This window comes from Heptranchias perlo, chromosome 7 (genome assembly GCF_035084215.1).
Source record: "Heptranchias perlo isolate sHepPer1 chromosome 7, sHepPer1.hap1, whole genome shotgun sequence".
Taxonomy (NCBI): domain Eukaryota; kingdom Metazoa; phylum Chordata; class Chondrichthyes; order Hexanchiformes; family Hexanchidae; genus Heptranchias; species Heptranchias perlo.
In genome coordinates this window covers 10155824-10172214 of record NC_090331.1, presented here as the reverse complement: position 1 = coordinate 10172214, position 16391 = coordinate 10155824, and the positions used below count along the sequence as shown (strand labels likewise).

The following is a 16391-nucleotide window of genomic DNA, read 5'->3' as shown; positions in this document are numbered from 1 at the left end:
AGTCACCACCTGAAATATTAAACTGTTTCCTATCTCTTTCCAGATGCTGACAGGACTGGTGTGTACTTCCAGATGGTAGAGGTGGATTTTAACTCAGGGGGGGCTTTCTGGTGGGAAACCATTTCGGTGAGTTAATTTTTCTTTTGCAGGAGATTTTAACCTCTGGGTACAGGCGGGAAGAGGCAGCAGATAATCTGCCAGCAGGGGAAGATCAGGTGGCCCTTGGCTGCCCACCAGCTTTCAGGTAAATGGCAGGGAGGAGCTTCGAGAGGGTCTCATCAGCGGGAAGTGGGGGCGGGGGGAAGTCCAGGGAAAGCGAGACTGCGAGTTCCCCAGTGGGCCCCGGTGGAGCACATCTGCTCCTCCTAGCCCCGCAAAAGGAAATTTTTGACTTACCTGGAGAGTCTTTTCGTCCTTTCCACCAACTGCCGACCCGTTTCAGCCTGGTGGGAAAGCCACGGCAGTTACCCCGCTCAGGCCCCGGTTAAAAGGTCACTGGGGTTTTATTCATGAAATAGGACCCCGATTCGCATCAATTCATGAGGCACCTCACCCGCCTGCACAACCCTGCAGGTTAATATTAGAGACGGATCGAGTTCCGAGGACGGACATAACGCATACTTCACTTTTTCTGGATACATGTGTAATTTCTAGGGTGGCATTACTTGTCCAGTTTTAGCAACTTAAAGGTTGTTTAAAATCTGGTGAAGCAAACTGCTCTGAAGCTCAGTGGATAAGAGCACAAAAGGTGCAGTACTGACAAAGTTCCCAGGTTCGACCCATAGTTTGTCCTGAGTTAGCTGAACTCAGATAGGGAGGTGGTGGGGATGCTGCACAAATGGCCTTGGTTTCTCTGGGAGATGGAAGGGAAAAATGACAAGGCTTCCTGCTCCTGATCACTATCCAGTGATTCCTGTTGTAAAGTGTGACAGTCAAGTGAGGACATCAGCTTGGATGGGATGCCCCCCACAGTAGAATAGTCCACCAATGCTCATTGCCTGAGGTCACAATAAAGAATGGCTGCTTGGGTAAGGTACTGCAGTACCGCCATGGCCTACCAACCTGTGGCAGCATGAGCCATCTCCCTCAGCAGAAGCAGGACGAGGGGCAGGGAGAGGGGAATTCAGGACAGCACTTTTAATTTATGAAGGCTTAAGAACATAAGAAATAGGAGCAGGAGTAGGACATATAGCCCCTCGAGCCTGCTCCACCATTCTATCAAATGATGGCTGATCTTCGACCTCAACTCCACTTTCCCGCCCGATCCCCATATCCTTTGATCCCCTTAAGAGTCCAAAAATCTATCGATCTGACAGACAAACAGGTAATTGTAAATGAGGATGAGGATTTCAGAGTTGATACACAGGAATCCAATAGAATTTGGAGGATGGGACTGATGGATAAGCAGGATGGTGTGGTAGAGTTTTGAACAAGTTGGAGTATGTGTAGGGTGGAATGTGTGTGGCTGGCAATGAGAGCATCAGAAAATGAAGTCTGGAGGTAATGAAAGCATGGATAAGGATTTCAGTTACAGTGTTGTGGGGGGGGGGGGGTTGAGGTAAGGGTAAAACGCCTGGTGATAGTACAGAAGTGAAAGTAAATGTCGACTGAAAGCGAATGGGGTTTAAAACTCCCCAACACGGTTGGTAGCCTCCTGGCACTGAAAGGATCAGGAAGGGGTAGGGTAATGGGATTGGAATACACAGCTCCAGTTGAAGAGTTTAGGACTGGCACATGGCCAATGGGCTGAATGACCTCCTTCAGTGCTGCAATTTCTATAAACGGCCACTAGGGTGAGATAATAGTGAGGACAGCTCACACCATACAATCATCAAAGTTTACAGCACAGAAGGAGGCTGTTCAGCCCACCGTGCATGTGCTAGCTCTTTGTGGGAGCGATAGAAACTACTCTCACTTCTCTGCTGTCCACCTATGGCTCTGTATCTTCCTCTGCTTCAAACATTTACTCTTCCCTTAAGAGATGCAATGATCGATGCCACAAATACTTGCCGTGACCAAGCACTTCATGCTTTTAACAACTCGTGTGTCAAAAATGTCTCCGAATATCTCTCCTCACCCTTGGATACTATACTCCGTTGAGGGGCAGCAACTTCAGTAGGCGTGGGGGAAGGAGATGAGAAAGTTGGTGTAGTAAGTTCAGTTGTACATTTGCCTGTTGGTAATTGGACTGTTTATGTACTGATCTATTGTTACCGATCCTATTCTACACTCAGTACTGTTGATATACTGATCCATTTGTACCTATCCAATTCATCTTTGGTGTTGGTTAGAAACAAGATTTCTTCTCTGGATTGCCCTAAATAACCAGCTCTGCTTAATGATTGGTGATTGAGGCACATAGGTTTAATTAGACGTCAACCTTGGCTCAGTGGCAGCTGTCTCTGAATCAACGTTGTGGGTTCAAGTCCCACTCCTGTAAGTCGAGCACATAATCTAGGCTGGCACTTCAGTGCAGTACTTAGGGAGTGCTGCACTGTCGGAGGTGCCATCATTTGGATGAGATGTTAAACTAAGGCCCTATCTGCCTACTCAAGTAGATGTGAAAAATCCCATGGCACTATTTGAAAAGAGCTGGAAATTCTCTGTGTCCTGGCCAACATTTATACCTCAAATCAACACCACCAAAACACATTATCTGGTCATTTATCTCATTGCTGATTGTGGGACCTTGCTGTGTGCAATTTGGTGCCATGTCTGTCATAAGAACATAAGAGATAGGAGCAGGAGTAGGCCATTCGGCCCTTCAAGCCTGCTCCGCCATTCAATGAGATCATGGCTGATCTGATTCTGGCCTCAACTCCACTTTCCTGCCTGAACCCCATATCCTTTGACTCCCTTGCTGATCAAAAATTTGTCTAACTCAGCCTTGAATATATTCAATGACTCAGCCTCCACTGCTCTTTGGGGCAAAGAATTCTAAAAGTTCACAACCCTCTGAGAGAAGAAACTTCTCCTCATCTCCGTTTTAAATGGGCGACCCCTTGTTCTGAGACTATGTCCCCTAGTTCTAGATTCCCCCATGAGGGGAAACATCCTCTCAGCATTCATCCTGTCAAGTCCCCTCAGAATCTTGTATGTTTCAGTAAGATCTCCTCTCATTCTTCTAAACTCCAGTGAGCATAGGCCCAACCTGCTCAATCTTTCCTCATAAGAAAACCCTTCCATACCCGGAATCAACCTAGTGAACCTTCTCTGAACCACCTCCAATGCAAGTATATCTTTCCTTAAATAAGGGGACCAAAACTGTATGCAGTACTCCAGGTGTGGTCTCACCAGCACCCTGTACAGTTATAGCAAGACTTCCCTGCTTTTATACTCCATCCCCTTGAAATAAAGGCCAATATTCCATTTCCAGATCCCTCTGTACCGCAGCATTCTGTACTCTTTCTCCATTTATATATTTTGCTTTTTTATTCTTCCTACCAAAGTGGTACATTTTCCCACATTATACTCCATCTGCCAAATTTTTGCACTCGCTTAACCTATCTATATCCCTTTGCAGACACTTTGTGTCCTCCTCACAAATTACTTTTTCCACCTATCTTTGTATCATCAGCAAATTTGGCCACAGTACACTCGCTTCCTTCATCCAAGTCATTGATATAGATTGTAAATAGTTGAGGCCCCAGCACAGATCCCTGTGGCACACCCCTTTATCCCGACTCTTTGTTTTCTGTTAGTTAGCCAATCCTCTATCCATGCTAATATATTACCCCCAACACCATGAGCTCTTACCTTGTGCAGTAACCTTTTATGTGGCACCTTATCGAATGCCTTTTGGAAATCCAAATACATTACATCTACTGATTCTCCTTTATCCACCCTGCTCGTTACTTCCTCAAAGAACTTTAATAAATTTGTCAAACATGATTTCCCTTTCATGAAACCATGTTGACTCTCCTTGATTTTATTTTGAGTCTCTAAATGTCTCGCTACTACTTCCTTAATAATCGATTCTAGCATTTTTCCAATGTCAGATGTTAGGCTAATTGGCCTATAGTCACCTGCTTTCTGTCTCCCTCCTTTCTTGAATAGGGGTGTTACATTTGTGGTTTTCCAATCCGCTGGGACCTTTCCAGAATCTAGTGAATTTTGGAAGATTACAACCAATGCATCCACTATCTCTGTAGCCACTTATTTTAAGACCCTCGAATGCAAGCCATCGGGTCCAGGGGACTTGTCAGCCTGCAGACCCATTAGTTTGCCTAGTTTCTTCCCCAGCCCAGGGAAGCTGAGGTGGGCAAACTCGGCTTTGGCCCGCGATCAACCCTGTGATTTTATCTGGGTCAGTAGCACATCAAGCAGTGCGCTTACCCACACTTGTTAGAACATTGACCCTCCTCGCTGGCATGAGTTTAGGTTTGAACAAGCTGAGGCTAGAGTGACATTGCTCTGTATACATGATGAGGTTGTTTTTTTTTAAATTCGGTTTTGGATTAAATAGTAACTACGCTGTGTATTTAATCAACTATTAAAGGATTAGAAACCAGCTGGGAATCTAATGTTCTCGATGTACTTCATGTTCCATCTGGTTTGAGTCTTTTTCATTGATTGAACGTCATCTGATGAGAAAGAAAGACGACTGACTGTAAAGGACCATTGTCTGAACAAGTTTATCAAACGTGCCAGGGAGGGGATCTGAGTACCGTTTATTGTGTATGTTAAATCGTCCCACGTGCCAGATGAAATTTAACGCAGAAAAATTTGAGGTGATACATGTCAGTAGGAAGACTGAGGAGAGGCAATATAAACTAAAGGGTACAATTCTAAAAGGGTACAGGAACAGAGAGATCTGCGTGCATGTATACACAAATCGTTGCAGATGGCAGGGCAGGTTGAGAACGTGGTTAAAAAAGCATGAGATCCTGGGCTTTATAAATAGAGTTACAGAGTACAAAAGCAAGGAAGTCATGATGAAGCTTTATTAAGCACCGGTTCAGCTACAACTGGAGTATTGTGTCCAGTTCTGGGCACTGCACCTTAGGAAGGATGTGAAGGCCTAAGAAAGGGTGCAGAAGAGGTTTACTAGAATGATTCCAGGGATGAGGGACTTTAGTTATGTGGATAGATTGGAGAAGCTGGGGTTGTTCTCCTTGGAACAGAGATGGTTGTGAGGAGATTTGATAAGAGGTATTCAAAATCATGAAGGGTCTAGACAGAGTAGATAGAGAGAAACTGTTCTCATTGGCGGAAGGGTCAAGAACCAGAGGACATAGATTTAAGGTGATTGGCAAAAGAACCAAAGGTGATATGAGGAAAAACTTTTTTACACTGCGAGTGGTTAGGATCTAGAATGCACTGCCAGGGGGGACGGTGGAGGCAGTTTCAATCATGGCCTTGAAAAGGGAACTGGATAAGTACTTGAAAGGAAAAGATTTTCAGGGCTACAGGGATAGGGTGCGAACTCGATGGGCCGAATAGCCTCCTTCCGTGCTGTAACCTTTCTATGATTTCAGTAAATAATTAGTACTTCACGTACCTTTGTAGGAAGTGCAGAGCATCTGCAAGGTGGGAGGATGGGACTCCGCCATCAACAGCATAACTTTGGTAGATGTGCTCCCTATAACTGGATTGGTGGTTGCAGAAAGCTTGTAAATTAATTCATCCAGAATTAAGCGGATATTTTTCTCTTTCACAGAGTACAAAACCGTCCTGAAAGGCAAATAATTTCTGCAGTTCAGTATTTGACATCCCTGGTGTGTCCAGTGTTAGCTGATCTCAACCAGGTGGCAGTAGGGGTGCCTAGAATTGGTCTCAGCATCCTTGGGTTGCTGAGGGAAGAATCTGCCAAAGTTCCTGCTCCTGAACGCTATACAATTAATCCCTACTGGAAAGTCCATCTGTATGGACATAAGACGAGGAGAGAATCATAGAATGGTTACAGCATAGAAAGAAGCCACTCGGCCCATCGAGCCCGCGCCGGCTCTTTGTTAGAGCGATCCAGTTAGTCTCATTCCCCCGCTCTTTCCCTGTTGCCCTGCAAATTTTTTCCCTTCAAGTATTTATTTAATTCCTTTTTGAAAGCCACGATTGAATCTGCTTCCACCACCCTTTCAGGCAGCGCATTCCAGGTCATAACTATTCGCTGCGTAAGAAAGTTTTTCCTCTTGTCACCTTAGGTTCTTTCGCCAATCACCTTCAATCTATGTCCTCTGGTTCTTGACCCTTTTGCCAATGGGAACAGTTTTAAACACTTCTGTCAAATCTTTTCTTAACTTTCTCTGCTCTAAGGAGAGCAATCCTAGCTTCTCCAGTCTATCCATGTAACTGAAGTCCCTCATCCCTGGAACCATTCTAGTAAATCTTTTCTACACCCTCTCTAAGGCCTTCACATCCTTCCCTAAAGTGCGGTGCCCAGAATTGGACACAATACTTCAGCTGTGGTCGAACCAGTATTTTATAAAGGCTCAACTTCCTTGCTTTTGTACTCTATGCCTCTATTTATAAAGCCCAGGACCCCGTATGATTTTTTAAACCACTTTCTCAACCTGTCCTGCCACTTTCAAAGATTTATGCACATATACCCCCAGTTCTCTGTTCCTGCACCCCCTTTAGAATTGTACCATTTAGTTTATATTGCCTCTCCTCGTTCTTCCTGCCAAAATGTATCACTTTGCACTTGTCTACATTAACTTTCATCTGCCATGTGTTTGCCCATTCCACCAGTCTGTCTATGTCCTCCTGAAGTCTATCACTATCCTCCTCACTGTTTACTACACTTTCAAGTTTTGTGTCATCTGCAAATTTTGAAATTGTGCCCTGCATACCAAGTCCAAGTCATTAATATATATCAAAAAAAGCAGTGGTCTTAGTACCTCTAGACCTTAGACTCCTGGGGATCACCACTGTATACCTCCCTCCGGTCTGAAAAACAACTATCCACCGCTACTCTATTTCCTGTCGCTTAGCCAATTTCGTATCCATGCTGCCATTGCCCCTTTTTTCCCATGGGCTTCAATTTTGCTGACAAGCCTATTAAGTGGCATTTTATCAAATAGCATTTGAAAGTCCATATACACAACATCAACTGCATTGCTCTTATCGACCCTCTCTGTTACCACATCAAAAAACTCAATCAAGTTAGTTAAACATGATTTGCCTTTAACAAATCCGTGTTGGCTTTCCTTTATTAATCCACACTTGTCCAAATGACTATTAATTTTGTCCCGGATTATTGTTTCTAAAAGCTTCCCCTCCACCAAGGTTAAACTGACTGGCCTGTAGTTGCCGGGTTTATCCTTACACCCTTTTCTGAACAAGGGTGTAACATTTGCAATTCTCCAGTCATATGGCACCACCCCCATTTCTAAGGAGGATTGGAAGAATCGGGCCCCTATGATAGACAGTGAATGTTACAGGCTATTCGAAGCTCAGACATGAAGAATGGCCATTTGGGTGAGGTATCGGAGCACACCCAGTGCTGTGGAATTATATCATAGCATGGAATCAACTCCTTCATGAGAGGAGGGCAGGAGAATTGATGGAAAAGGGAAGGCATGTTGGAGCACCAATGCATAGTACCATGGAGTGGTGGGACATAGGTTCCATTCCTAATCCTACAGAGTTCCTGATTTTAGCCACACTACTGTGGGGAAGTGCCAAGCAAGGTGTCCATCTCCCCATGGGAGAAATAAACTGGAGCAAGTGTCCTTCCAGAGTTGCTGTTGTGCACTTTCTCTTTCAGAGCTGGATCAAGGTACTGGACGATGTTATCCATCTTGCCTCTTACAATTCAGAGCGATAGGGGAGAAGAGAGAAAGATTTCATAACCCCCTTTTCCCCCCCAAAATTTAAATACTGTATAGTATAATACACAAAGATATAACCTTTTCATAGAGGATGATGAATATGTGGAGTAGCCTATCGGGGATGAAGTGGAAGCGGAAGATGTTATAACTTTTTAAAAGGATCCTCATTTTTGACAGACAGGGATATTGGACGTAGAGTGGAGTAAGAGGTCTGTGATCTTGAGACCAGCCCGATGGGATAGAATGGCCTTTTCCAGTCCTATATATCCCTTTGCTCGTAAGGAAATTAGGACATGGGGGGGAAGAGGAGGGGGGAGTGCTAGTTTCAGCACATTGAGTGATAAGTCGGGTAATCATGGTCTCCTGGAACTTGGTGCCTTAGGGAGTTGGAGAGGAATTTCCCCAAGCTTTTCCTGAAAATGGCCAGTTTGTTTTCTGTGTTTTTGGCCTTCCCAGGAGTTAGCATTACTAGTGATTGCGGAGGATAGTACTCGAGATTGCACGGTCCAACGGGTAGGGCGAGCATTCATGGTCTTGAAGGTCTTTTCCTATATTTCCTTTTGTATATTGGTATACAAAGTTGCCCACAATCAACCATTGATCAAAAGGTAGAGTAGCCATCTGCCTTGCGGTGGCTCAAGACAAGCACTGTGGAATGCCTGCAGATAGGACCAGGACTCCTGCTGACTTCCTTGCAGTGATTGTAGACTGGAGCCCACTTAAGGTGAGTCCCTTGCTCGAGAGGGGGGTCAAAACCTTTTTGGCAGTGAGGGGATTTGAACTTTATAAATCCCAATTTTTTAAAAACAAAATGAAAATCAGGTTAGGATGGCGTTGTACTAAATGCATGATAGATGAGATAGACCAACTGCTTGGTCGCTGATTCCAAAATGATGCTCACGGTAACATAACAGAGATATGGACAACTTAAAACGCTATTATAGGTTTAAAACAGTAAGTTATAATACAGATTCTTTAGGGGCATAAATCACTGACGTTTCAGTGATTTTAAATATTATAGTGCCGTGGAACTTTACACAATGGTCAGAAGCATCTCACCTGTTCACCTGCAGGATACCGTGCAGGACAGACACCATGATAGCTCCAGTTTCCACGTCGTCAGTGAGCAACAATTGCAGGAGGTGATCAGACTGAAACGCTGCATGGAAAGGGAAAGACAGTTAGAAATGGACACCCCACCAGGACCAACACAGCCCAGGGTCCTACAAATATTGTGCTGCAGTCCAAATCTGAACAGCTGGCATTTTTTTTTTGTTTGTTCCTTGGACTTCCATCTCCTATAATCCTTCAATGAGACTATAAAACATAAAGCCTCATCTGCCTGTTCAGGTGGCTGTAAAAGATCTCAGCGCACATTTTTCGAAAAGCAGCGAGTTCTCCTGATGTCCTGACCAACATTTGTCCCTCACACAATGTCACCATAACAGATTATCTCGTCGTTTACCTCATTGCAGTTTGTGGGACCTTGTCGTGTGCAAACTGACTGCTGATTTGCCTACATATCAGCAGTGACTGCACTTCAAAAGTAATTCAATGCTTGTGAAGCACTTGGGGATATCCTGAGAACATGAAAGGCACTATATAAATACACATTCTCTTTTTAACACTCAAGCTTTTAATTAACTTAAAGGAGTAAGGTCATCTGGGTAGGATGTGGAAGGGTAAGTTGGCATGTTAAAAGATGTATTTTTGATTTATACGGAGCTCCACTGCTCGTTTAACTGAAGCAGAGGCATTAAATGATGTGGGGTTGGGAATCTCTTCGTGCTATGCCGTCCAGTAACACCAGTGACGACAACAATCGCTGAACTATGGCTGTTCATCCACAGACCAATCACGTGCCTTTTATTTTCTTCATCCTTTCCAGTCTCTGGCCAGTTTCCTAAGCAAATATTCAGCAGAGACTCAAAGGTCTGTTGTCAGTCTGCCGGGATGTAGAATGCTTGACCCACTGTATTTTCTGGGGCAGGCCTACTTACATGTTTACATTCAGCTCCTGGCATGAATATGCCCATACTGGGAACCTGTTGTTTGGGAGCAGGGTACCTAGTGCTGCTAAAGGCCTGTAACACCTGTTTAAAGGGGAGTGCATTTTTGAAGGATATGGAGCAGAGACCTAATACAGATCCATGGTACACAGTTGTCTCCAAAGATGCTGCTGGACTAAGTGGTGGGTGAGGAGGGTAACCCTGTTTGTCCCCCCAAAGATCCTTCTATTTAAATCCTTCTGCATGTTCATGTAATCATACCCATGATGGACTGAAGGATGATCAAATAGGTCTTGCTTTATGTGCCCTTACATGGGAAGAGGAGTAGGCCATTCAGCTCCTCGAGACTGCTCCACCATTCAGTGGCTGATCTGTATCTTAACTCCATTTACCCACCTTTACTCTATATCCCTTGATACCCTTACCTAACAAAAATCTATTAATCTCAGTCTTGAAAATTTCAATTGACCCAGCCAGCATCCACGGGCTTTTGGGGGAGAGAGTTCAAGATTTCCACTATCCTTTGTGTGATTTCACTCTAGCTCTAATTTTAAGATCATGCTCTCTTGTTCTGGATTCCCCCACTAGAGGAAATAGTTTCTGTATCTACTCCATCGAATCCCTTTATCATTTTTAACACCTCAATCTTCTAAACTGAAAGGAATACAACCTGTATTTATGCAAGCTATTTTCATAATTTAGCCCTTTAAGCCCTGGTATCAATCTGGTAAATCAGTGCTGCATCCTGTCCAAGGCCAATGTATCTTTCCTGAGGTTCAGTGCCCAAAACTGAACGCAGTGCTCCAGATAGGATATGAACAAGGCTCTGTACAACTGAAGCATCACTTCCTGACATTTGTATTCCAACCCTTTTGAGATAAAGATCTCCTGCTGTAACATTGGCAGGAACACCTAGGGAAACAGGGTGTTTCCCTGGAAGATTCACTGGTTTCCCACGAGAGAAACAGCGGGAGGCCGCTGGAACCCCGGGGAATTTCAGCCCCTGTTTGTGCACTGCCATTGTTAAAAACCTTCCCTTCTACATGATCAATTGACACTTGGGAGAGGTACCCGACAGCTGAAATCTCAGTGACAAGGCCTGGTACCTTTTGGAGAAAAAGGGCAAAAACAAGAAAAAAAAAATCTATAGTAATACTGTACAACAGACTTGACTCTTCTTCTGTGTGCATCTAGTGGCAGTCCTTGTGCACATACTGCATTGCTAGACTGGGCACGAGGAGCACCAGTGATGATGTCTGGCTGCCTAATATTGTATGAGTGACATATTCACCCACAAAAGAAAGTTACCACTCGTCCTCCTATATAGGCTACTGACAAATTGGTTTGTGTTGTGAATTGGCATCTGTACCAAGACTGGAAGCCTGTTGTTCCACTCAATCGTATTCATTTCCGTATTGTGCCTCTCCAGAACTGTCAAACAATCACAGCAATTAGCAAAGCCCACAGTCACAACACACTCAAAGCAGAATTTTATTTTGGGCAATCTATAGTGTCAGCGCCAGTGTGAGAAGTATAGAATTGTCTTTAGCACTGTGAGGTGCAGTATATATACTTTTAATTATACTCCAATGCAAAGGCAATGGGGAACTAGGTAAATGGAAGAGCAGGATATGGGTTAGCCCCAGGATTCCACAGGTGGCAAGAGTTTGTACGAAGGATAAGCAATGCTCTATTGGGAGCCTAGGGGCTATGGAGCAATGTTGGGCCAGAATTTACTGTAGCTGATGAACGCACGGCACCTGCCATTCGTTAGACTTACCTGTGCCCATATACTTCCCATGAGTTTTTGCGCTGGAAGTTGCTGTAAGTTAGGGAACCAAATGGCATAGTGCCCTCTACAGGGAACTGGGACCTGTGTGAACAGGGCAAGCAGCTGTGTATCTCCTTAACCAATCAGACTGAAGAATGGTTAATGAACAGCGCAGAGTCTAAACCAGGAAGTGTAAGTTAGAAAAGTGAATTCAATGTCAAATCAGGCATAAAGAGAGGGAAAGAAACATTGGATTAAGAGAGAGCTAAGAGACAGAAAAAAAAAGTTTAAAAAATGTATTCAAATTTTAAAAAAAATCTTCAACAATTAAAAGCTGAAGGAGTGAAACTCCACACTTGCAAAAGCTCATTTTCAGTGCCAGAGAGGTTGTTTGGCAGTAATTAAGACGTATCACGCCGTTAAAAAAGGTACTTAGACTGAAAAGGACAAGACCTAACTTTCTGTGGCGAGTTTAGTTTGTATCTATCAAGTAAATACAGGAACCTCACGCCCTTCAACGTATTTGAATGGTGAGTCAGACAGCGAGATGCCCTTTTCGCAAAGCTGATGGCAGAACGGCACAGCTTGGACAGCAAGTTCCGGATTTGCGGGTTTAAATGTGCATCTGCTCTCGTCTGAAGCTGCTGTCCGATTTGCGCGTTAATAATGGTGAGCGACGTTAGCCTCACCGTCATTTTGACAGTAAATTCTGGCCCCATAATACTGGCAGATAAATCACCTTGGGCTATTGCTTTGCAATCTACTGTAACACCTACAAAAGCTTGGCAGCAATTAATAGTGGGCAATTCATAGGACATGTTTAATATTGGTGTCACTTGTATGCCAGATTTGTCTGTATATTACATACAGCAAAACCATATACTCAACAGCCTGCACATGGAGGCCATCTATAATTGTTATCTTACTAATTTTGCTTAAATACTGCTCCTCCAAAACCATAATGTAAAAATAGAAAGAGATTTACATGGAACTTGTCCCCTCACATTAATCTTTGTACTCGTGAAAATGATGAAATTAAATATGACTTATTAGTCCGTCAGAACTATCTGGGAGACCCCCTGCTGCTGTTTTTAAACACACCTCAACTGTCTGTGCTATTTTCTCAAATCTCCGTTCATGCAAATTGTACAAAAATAGCTCAAGTGTGCAGATGTTCAAAAGTACGGTAAAGCACAAAGGTATTTAAAACACTTTGGTTTCAGAAATGATTGAATCATTACCAGTTATTAACATGTCTACTGTTGCTCAGCACGACAGTACAAATTATCAGTGCCTGAAAACATAGGGAAGGTGCGGGGGAGGGTTGGGACTGCATGGCACAGTGGGATAGGCACTGGTTTTTCAAATCCAGCACTGACTCATTGCTCACTAGCTGTAAGGATCTTACATCGATAGTTTCAGTCAACTTCTGGCAAGGACCCACAACTGAAAACTACTAATTTGGCAATCTCACTCAGAGATGCACAGAATAACTGATTTCAGAAATGGGAAAAAGTATCATATTTGTGCAATAGTTTGTACCGAGAACTGCCTGGAAAAATTAAGCCGTTTAAATTTTAAAAAAAATGAACTCCCCCCTTTGCGTTTCTACAAGTGATTTTCTGTCACGTTCAGAAAGCCCCTTGTGTTCACGACATGGGCGTACTTGGTACTGGCATCTTATAATTTTCCAATCCTCACTGGATACAGGCGTGGTGCTGGAGGCTTGGAGGGCTGCTAACGTTGTACCATTGTTTAAAGGCGGAGCGAGGGATAGACCCAGTAATTACCAGGCCAGTCAGTCTAACCTCGGTGATGGGCAAATTATTGAAATCAATTCTGAGGGACAGGATAAACCGTCACTTAGAAAGGCATGGAGTAATCAAGGACAGTCAGCATGGATTTGTTAAGGGAAGGTCGTGTCTGACTAACTTGATTGAATTTTTTGAGGAGGTAACAAGGAGGGTCGATGAGGGTAGTGCATTTGATGTTGTCTACATGGATTTTAGCATGACTTTTGAAAAGGACCCACATAGCAGACTGGTCAAAAAGATACAAGCCCATGGGATCCAAGGGAGAGTGGCAAGTTGGATTCAAAATTGGCTCAGCGGCAGCAAGCAAAGGGTAATGGTCGACGGGTGTTTTTGTGACTGGAAGGCTGTTTCCAGTGGGGTTCTGCAGGGCTGAGTACTAGGACCCTTGCTTTTTATATATATTAATGATTTGGACTTAAATGTAGGTGGCAAGATTAAGAAGTTTGCAGATGACACAAAAATTGGCCGTGTGGTTGAAAGTGAGGAGGAAAGCTGTAGACTGCAGGAAGATATCAATGGACTGGCCAGGTGGGCAGAAAAGTGGCAAATGGAATTCAATCTGGAGAAGTGTGAGATAATGCATTTGGAGAGGGCAAACAAGGCAAGGGAATACACAATAAATGGGAGGATACTGAGAGGTGTAGAGGGACCTTGGAGTGCATGTCCACAGGTCCCTGAAGGTAGCAGGACAGGTACATAAGGTGGTTAAGAAGGCATATGGAATACCTTCCTTTATTAGCCGAGGCATAGAATATAAGAGCAGGGAGGTTATGCTGGAACTGTATAAAACACTGGTTAGGCCACAGCTTGGGTACTGTGTGCAGTTCTGGTCACATTACAGGAAGGATGTAATTGCACTAGAGAGGGTACAGAGGAGATTTATGAGGATGTTACCAGGACTGGAGAATTTTAGTTTTGAGGAAAGATTGGCTAGGCTGGGGTTGTTCTCTTTCACAGGAACAGGGGAGGCTGAGGGGCGATTTAATTGAAATTATGAGGGGCCTCGATAGAGTGGATTGGAAGGACCTATTTCCCTTAGCAGAGAGGTCAATAACCAGGGGGCATAAATTTAAAGTGATTGGTAGAAGAATTAGAGGGGAGCTGAGGAAAATTTTTTTCACCCCGAGGGTGGTGGGGGTCTGGAACTTACTGCCTGAAAAAATGATAGAGGCAGAAACCCTCAACTCATTTAAAAAGTACCTGGATGTGCAACTGAAGTGCCGTGACCTACAGGGCTACGGACCAAGTGCTGGAAAGTGGGATTAGGCTGGGTGGCTCACTTTTGGCCAGCACAGACACATTGGGCTGAATGGCCTCCTTCTGTGCCATAAATTTTCTATGATTTCTATGATAACCCGATGAGCACAAAAATTCAGGTGGTCTTTTGTTGTTGTTAAGTGAATGCTTAGGAACATAGGAATAGGAGTAGGTCATTCAGCCCCTTGAGTCTGTTCCGCCAGTCAATTAGACCATGGCTGATCTGTAGCTTAACTCCATTTACCCGCCTTGGTTCCGTAACCCGTGCCTAACAAAAATTTGTCAATCTCAGTTTGAACATTTTCAATTGACCCTCAGTTTCAAGAGCTTTTTTGGGGGTGGGAAGAGAGTTCCAGATTTCCACTAACCTTTGTGTGAAGAAATGCTTCCTGACATCATCCCTAAACGGCCTAGCTCTAATGTTAAGATTATGCCCCCTTGTTCTGGGCCTCCCCCACCAGAGGAAATAGTTTCTCTATCTGCCCTATCAATTCCTTTAGTCACCTTAAACACATCAATTAGATTACCCCTTAATCTTCTATACTTGATTACAGCAATCCAACAGGTAAAAGAACATGTAAAGACTCAGGATGTGTACCAGTTTGGGATTTATCATGATTGCTGCCAAAATTCAACTCTGAAATTTTATTTTCCTGCAAAACTTTATTCCTTTTTGGAAAAAAAAGCAAAATTTAGTATCTGTAATGGATTATCTACACCCGACCGGCAACACAAATAAAAGAGCAGAAACTGTGAGGCACCGCTGCCAGTGAGGAGCCATGCCAAATGTCAATATGGGGTGCAGAATTGCATTTATATTGTTATAATCCTGGCCTAAAATTCCGCAAGTCACACTCCGCCACCAGAAGTGTGGCAGGCAGCGATTTCTGCTCTCGTCCTGACCTCGGCCCAAATCCTGAGGATGGGGTCACTTGAATAGATGGGGCGGCAGGTTTTCGGAATGGCATGTTGCTGCTCTCGAGGACAGGGGGAGGGGAGGGGAGCAGGCTGGTTTGGCCTATGTCTTGAAATGGTTCAATTGTGCTGGATCATTGCTCCCTCACTACTCTCCTAACAGCAAATTAACTCTCTTAGATCAACTGTATTGTGAGGCCACTTAAGGCCCTGTATGGTATCACTCGGAAAAGCCAGCGGGATTTCCAGGGAGCCCAGCATCCCACCCCTCCCAACTCCAGTATGGAGGGAGCGGGGGTGAGAAAGACCACCCGCCCCACCACTGGATTTTCTGAATGAGGCCGGGAAGGAACGGAAATGGGATCCAACCTTAAGTTCTATCCCTCGTCCTGGTTAGCTAACGGAGTGGAATTTCTGGCCTCCCATCTCTGACCTGCGTTGCTGTCCAGAGAAGATCTGCACCGCCAGCAAAGCCTCTCAATTTCTGCCCTATAATTGCTTTACAGGAACATTTACTAATCTCTTTACAGGAACAATTGCAATAAATTCTCATTTGTTTATATACATGACAGCATTGAATACGTCCTTGCAACGTCACCATTTTAGTGCTCTCTGGGGTTGGCCTTAGAGCATGCAATGTTTATAGCTTCCTGAAAAATCTGACTTAAAATTCCCCAAAAAACTCACGATGCAAAATCCCCCCGAAAAACATCCTGTTCTGTAATTATGAACTGGTGCTTCACAAGCCCATTAAATTGCACTTGGCACTGAAATGCTGCTTGGCTGGCCTTCCATCCTCTGTAAACTTCAGCTCGTCCAAAACTTTGCTGCCCATATCTTATCCCGCATCGGGTCC

The 16391-nt window shown here is 44.1% G+C and overlaps 1 protein-coding gene across 2 annotated transcripts in view; it reads right to left on the bottom strand.

Annotated features, from left to right (window-relative positions):
* The window catches only part of iqcb1 (IQ motif containing B1), a 52693-nt gene that overhangs the window by 18695 nt on the left and 17607 nt on the right, over positions 1-16391 (bottom strand). For both annotated transcript variants that reach the window (XM_067987058.1, XM_067987059.1), the window contains exons 6-7: positions 8829-8928; positions 5501-5673 (exon numbers count right to left, since the gene is read on the bottom strand). In XM_067987058.1, the coding sequence (XP_067843159.1) occupies positions 5501-5673; positions 8829-8928 (273 nt within the window). The remainder of the gene's footprint in view (positions 1-5500; positions 5674-8828; positions 8929-16391) is intronic.